The sequence below is a fragment of the Poecilia latipinna genome, unplaced genomic scaffold, assembly GCF_001443285.1.
Source record: "Poecilia latipinna isolate Pla-1442-1.1 unplaced genomic scaffold, P_latipinna-1.0 Scaffold2228, whole genome shotgun sequence".
Classification (NCBI taxonomy): domain Eukaryota; kingdom Metazoa; phylum Chordata; class Actinopteri; order Cyprinodontiformes; family Poeciliidae; genus Poecilia; species Poecilia latipinna.
The window spans coordinates 11337-17360 of record NW_015114844.1 but is presented as its reverse complement, the minus strand read 5'-3'; the positions used below and the strand labels follow the sequence as shown (position 1 = coordinate 17360).

Sequence of the window (6024 nt, the reverse complement as noted above, 5' to 3'; positions counted from 1 at the left end):
CTCTCTCTCTCTCTTTCTCTCTTTCTGTCTTTCTCATCCAGTCAATGAGTTTATCAGCGCTGCCCAGAATATTTAGCAGAGAAAAGGGCACACCCGTGGGATCTCATTTGCACAGGTGTCCATCTGGTGGAAGTTGTCTGGGATAATCTCCACATCATGTCACATTTGCATCAGGGCTTCACGAAAAAACAGCGCCCGTATTGTAAGAGACGCCAACGGCGCGGGCCGGTTCAGAGGGGCGAGGGATTTTAAAGCTGATACTGTAGCGAGGAGTCACATGTGCGATGCTAAATCCACAAGGCCGTTAATACGACACAATTATGTAAGGATTTAACATGTTTGTAATTGTTTGTTGGTTCAGCTCAATTTGTGTAACCAGCTTTAGTTGGAAAATTAGCTGTGAGATTTTCGCTAAATACTGCCAATTTGTTTGGTCTTTAAACCAGCGGGGATTTGCTGCAGTCAGCCTCGAGTACTTGTCAACTGTGACAGCCTTATTAGGCTGTTTGGGCACAGAAAAGGTGCTTTCATTGAATTTATCGATCACCCACAACATTTGCTTCTGATCTCCTTCTTCAAATAGCACAACTTTTACAGTGGATCAATGTGCCGATTGATTCCTATGTTTCGTTAAGAACTGCTCAAGCGGCAGCTCCAGCCTCCAACTTTACTCTGGCCTGGAAGAGATGTGATCAGTATTATTACAAACCTCTATAATCACTCAGATTGATTTAGTGTTTTACAACAAGTTTTTTTTCCTTATAAAATGATTACAGATGATCAAGGAAAATGAGAAATAGTTGTATCTGCGCTGATGGGGTTTCTGAAATGAACAATCGTCAACAAATGCTTTGGAAATCTAAAAGTGATTACGACACAATTTACTCAACAAAATTGAATACTCTACTGGTTCTTCAAAATAAAAGCATTCCAAACTTCATAAACGTCATAAATTGAACATTGTTTTAAGCACAAAGGCAAATCAAAGTTATTGGACCTTTGTCAACATACTGCTTGACATAAATCCAGTGGAAATCGTTTTTTGTGTTGCTAGAAAACACCTTTGTAAAAAAATAATCTAGAAACACCTCTTTAAATCATCTCTGCCGAATTTGTTGCGGCACAAATGCACACACACGTCATGGTGAATTGAGGAAGGTTTTTTTTTCCTCAATAACAAACATCTTGCCTCACACCTTATTTGTCTGTTGTGCACAGGAACAAAACCATTACATTCCTCCAGGTCTTCTACGTATATTTGATATGAACCATCTACCTCAGCAGCAATATCAAACATTTCTTTCACTGAGGATGATTCCCAGCTATTATCTTTAGACACAGACAAAGCTCGAAGGCTGAGGCGTTACAAGCAATCTCCCATTTTACGCTGCCTCTGCCTCGCGTTGTAAATTCTTGTCTTTATGTATATGACCTGAGCAGTTACAGTACATCAGCTGCAGAAGGTAATTTTCTGCTACTGTAGCTGGCTCTACAAAGGGCTAATGCACGAAAACAAAATGCTCCATCAGTTCTCTGGAGCTGTCACTTTGCTAAACATCCTGCTCCACACTGTTAAAACAAACAAATGTACATTAAGAATAAAAAATTACAATCAAGAAACAGTGCCGTTTACAGAACTCACTAAATCATTTAATTAATCTGGAATTGCGTAGATACTAATTTGTTGTTTGAAGGAAATGTACCATCAATAAACAAGAAAAATTCTTCCTGTAGGTGTTTTTACATTTAATGACTCACTGCTCTGAACCTTGCAGCATTTCCACAGCTAACTAAATATGTAGTACTGAAAGCTTTGCTCTGCAGGCCTTTCAGGGCTTCTGTATAATCCCTTCTTCCTCCCTCTAACCGGTTTTTATCACTCTGTCATTCCAGGAACTCCACATACTGCATGAAGGTGTCCATGTCCCTCATCGTGGCACAGAATGACACAGACCTTTGCTACAACTCCAAAATGAGATTCTTTGAGAAGGCAGAACTGAGCAAATGCAAAAACATCACCTGCCCAGACATCGAGGACTTCATACAGCCGGGGGTGGAACCGAAAATAGTTTGGTACAAGGTAAGAGGCATTTTATTTTAAAGAATCATTGGAATATTCTTTTATTCTTTATTTGAATAATTTCAAAGAAATTAGTATTTTTAACCTTCCTATTGATCTGATTCTCTTGCACTGCCTACTATCTATCTCTGCACATTCCTGGTTTTATGATTTAATGGTCTATCTTGTCTGACCAAGACAAACATACCTAAGGTTAATAAGCTCACCTTACCTTATCACATTTAGCTTCTATAACTCAAAATAATTAATGTACAGCTAAAGCATATTGATTTGCTACGTAAACACATTTATCTGGCTCTCTGGTTTTAAACCTAATCCTCCTGCTAATGAGGAGTTGTGAGCCCACCGAGTGTAACTGACCCAGCCAGAACCCCTCTGTCCGACAGGCCTCTTTGACAGAGCTGTTAGGTGCAGCTCGCAGACCAATTCATCAAACGTTACTCCACCGGATAAGATGGCCAAATCGCTTTGCTCTCCTGCAGAAATTAAATTAAAATAGCAGACAATGACTGTGGGCTCCACACCCTCCAGTTATTGGCTCTCACTTTGCTGGTGGCTGATTAAATTCTGAGAGGCGGACCTGCTGTGCCCCAGTTTTCTTTGCCTCAGGTGGCCCCAAATCTCCGAGCTCTGAGCTGATCCTGAAAGGCTGTACCTGCCTTCCTCTCGCTACCTACATGGTAGCATGAGCTGAGATACAGAAGGAGAGTAATTAAATCATTTTTGCTCTTTCGGGCTGTTTTTCATTGTGTGCTGAACCACCTGGTGAGTGTTGGTCTGAGTGCTTGTCACTCCCATCTTTCAAGGAGTTAGCTGAGGAACTAGTGTCCCTAACCACTGAATGACATAAAATATCCCTAAAATATACACTATAGGTCCATTTCATATTGGACCTAACCTGCACAGCTCTTTTCTTTCCAACCAGAGTTTATATGTCTACAAACAACCTGACTCTTTTACATCAAAATAAATTCACTGATTAAAGTTTTGTGACCAATTTGCGATCTCTTTTGTTTGTGTGCTAAGCAGACAAAATGGCGTAATTTAATTTTAACTACGGTTAAGTTGGCCAGTATATAGTCAGTAATCAATGCAGCTTAACTCATCAAAGGTAATGCAAATCTAGCTGTGCTGCACGAACAACTCAAGACTATTTTTTAATCCCAACTGTCTGAGAAGGAAGTTTGTACGACACTTTTATCTTGCATAGATCAGAATCACTTTCTAATATCTACAGTTGTTCTTACAAATAGCCCGTCTTTGAATTAGCTTCTTACTGCCTTGTCAATAAGCTAACGACCGAAAGGCTAATGTAAGCAAAACTTTACTACCATTAGTGCTCCATTTATCAAACCACACTGCTTCTCACATACAGGGCAAATTTCACAGATGATCTGTTTTTGAAACCAAACATACCTAAAGAAATTAAAGGATACTGGTGAGTCACATCTGATCTGAGAGATGCAGCTAGTTATCTCTGGGTTCTGTGCACAGAACCATGCTGTCCTACACACTGTTTATCACTTCATCTTTACAGAAGACACCAGCCTTCAAATTTATTTTTTGTCCTTTTTTTAATTGGAAATTGTTAGCATGACAGGTTGTTGAGTTGTTGTGGAGTTTGATTTATTGATTCTGTTTTCATTATGATTCTGTGTTCCTTAGTTTTTTTTTTCTGTTTTACCTTAGTTCAGTTCTTCTTAGTTTATAATATTTATTTCTTGTATCTAGTTCTTCCTTATTACTCTTAGACTCATTTTTCTTAGTCCCCTAAATATTGCATCCCCAAAATCTGACATTACAATCACCAATGCATAGTCTGCAAAGACCTTTAATGAATTTAATGAAATTAAACAACTCGGGTTGGTCCCTTTTTTTTCCATTGAAGAAAGAAAGGCACAGACTCACTATTCTTTAAAAAAACAAGTTGGCTTCATTTGTTGCTGAAGATAGCCCACAGTGTTTTTGTGTGGAGAAGGTTTTAACATTTTGTACTACCTGCTGGTTTTGTGGCATGCAGAAACACAAAAGCGCACATAGAGGAAAGTCGTATCTCTGCTGACATCCAGCAGCCAGAAAGCTGCTGGATGTCAGCTTGGATGACGAAGCAAAAATTATCCTAGCAAGTACAAAGCATCCACTTTTTACTGCATTCAGGCTGTTACCTTCCGGGAGAAGATTTTGCTACCCAGAACAAAAAAGTATATATATAAAAATAAGACAATGTATCTGGCCATTGTTGGGATCACTCATTCTGCAATATTTCCTAATTAGGTCACAAAAGTATAAATTTTATCTATAGTTAAAGTGAGAAGATGTTAAAAAAAAAAAATATATATATATATATATATATATATATATATATATATATATATTTATCTTTTTTGCCAATGATTAAGCAATAAACAACAAGTCATGAATGCAAAGGTATCAATTATTATTTTGGTAGATAATTCAATTGCTTTATTCTCCAATTTGTTCAAATTAAAACAATGTTCTCTTTTCCCTCTGACTGTGGTCATGATGCAACCATTTTAAAGAGTACAACTGAAATCAGCACAGTAACTATAGACCATATTTGTCTGAAACTTTTGCTTATGTCTGTCATTTGATTTGCAAACAAAAGGATTGCAAGCCAAAGCAGTGGAGACAAACCATAGAGAGAAGGAGGGACACTCTGTTCATCAAGGAAGTGAGAGAAGATGATATTGGGAATTACACCTGTGAAATACCGTTTGGGAACTTTGTTGTTCGGAGGACTACCGAGTTATCAGTCACAGGTAAGAGAATATTCCAGATTTCTCCATCTTTTCCCCCTTGAACTATTCCTGCAGCAAACTGAGGCGTATAACAAAAACATAAGATTGTCTGAAGCCGGGACTGCACACTGGCAGCAGCAGTGAAATCCATGAATTTGTTTGGTCTGATTTGATTTAAACTGTTTTGCTCTGTAAAAAAATATAGTTTGGCCTCTATTCCTTTCAGTCAGCATCACAGCCTCTTTTGACTTCTCAGCTTTTTTAATTGCTCAGCAGTTGAATCCACTCTGAGCCACTTCAGCACTTTTCCTGAAGGCTGTTGAAATATTTAAGCCTGAATCCGGAGCAGGTGACAGATTGCTTGTCAGGGAGTCTGTCACAACCAAGGTTGATGCAAAGCATTTTGGATGACTTCATTACATTCATCTTTTTCTACAAATGTAATGTTTTGCTTTTTACAAGTGAAGTTTGAAGTTTTTGAAAGATGTTTTTTTTTTTTTTTTCATAAGTGTTTATTTTTTTCTGCTTAGCCGATTGATTTAAACGGTTTATAAATATAATTATTTAAATTTCTATTCACATCTGAAAGTTTTCATGAGTGAAATGGAAACGAGCTGAGGATAGCCAGGTGTTGCTGTAAACTCCTTCCTCATCAAAGATCCTCAGCAGAGTGCGATGCACACTACGTTTATTACAAGTGACAGGACAGCAAAATAGTTTCTCTCCATTGCCAGTTTATTCAAGCACATGTTCTGAATCAGGCCTGTTTTATTGGTTACAAAACAGTCACTGTCCACCGCTCAGCCACACATATACAGCTCCCAGGTAGAAAAAAAAAAATTAAAGATGACACTGAAGATGTATTTTATGCTATACAAAGACGTGTCAACCAAATTACAATGATTGGTTGGAGCATATGATGAGGTAACCTGTTCTTACATCTATGAGAGAGTCATTGGCAGAGTTATATTATCACCATCAGCAAGACTTCCTATACTCTAAGTGTGCATTTGACCCGCATATGTCATGCCTGCGTGTGTATGCATGTGTGCCAAAACGCTTTATCACTCTGACACTGATTTTACCCACATATTATTTGCACCTTATTGCAAGTTTCAGAACCACTTTATCCAATGATGGCAAAACGTTATTCATGTTTTAGGTCAAGTATTGTTAGAAAATCTA

The 6024-nt window shown here is 38.1% G+C and overlaps 1 protein-coding gene across 1 annotated transcript in view; it reads left to right on the top strand.

Annotated features, from left to right (window-relative positions):
- Nucleotides 1–5314, top strand: part of LOC106936861 (interleukin-1 receptor accessory protein-like 1) — a 78198-nt gene extending 72884 nt beyond the window's left edge. Inside the window, exons 3-4 of the mRNA XM_015018103.1 lie at nucleotides 1894–2080; nucleotides 4707–5314. Coding sequence (XP_014873589.1) covers nucleotides 1894–2080; nucleotides 4707–4901 — 382 coding nt within the window. The 3' untranslated portion in view covers nucleotides 4902–5314. The remainder of the gene's footprint in view (nucleotides 1–1893; nucleotides 2081–4706) is intronic.
- The last annotated feature ends 710 nt before the right edge of the window (nucleotides 5315–6024 follow it).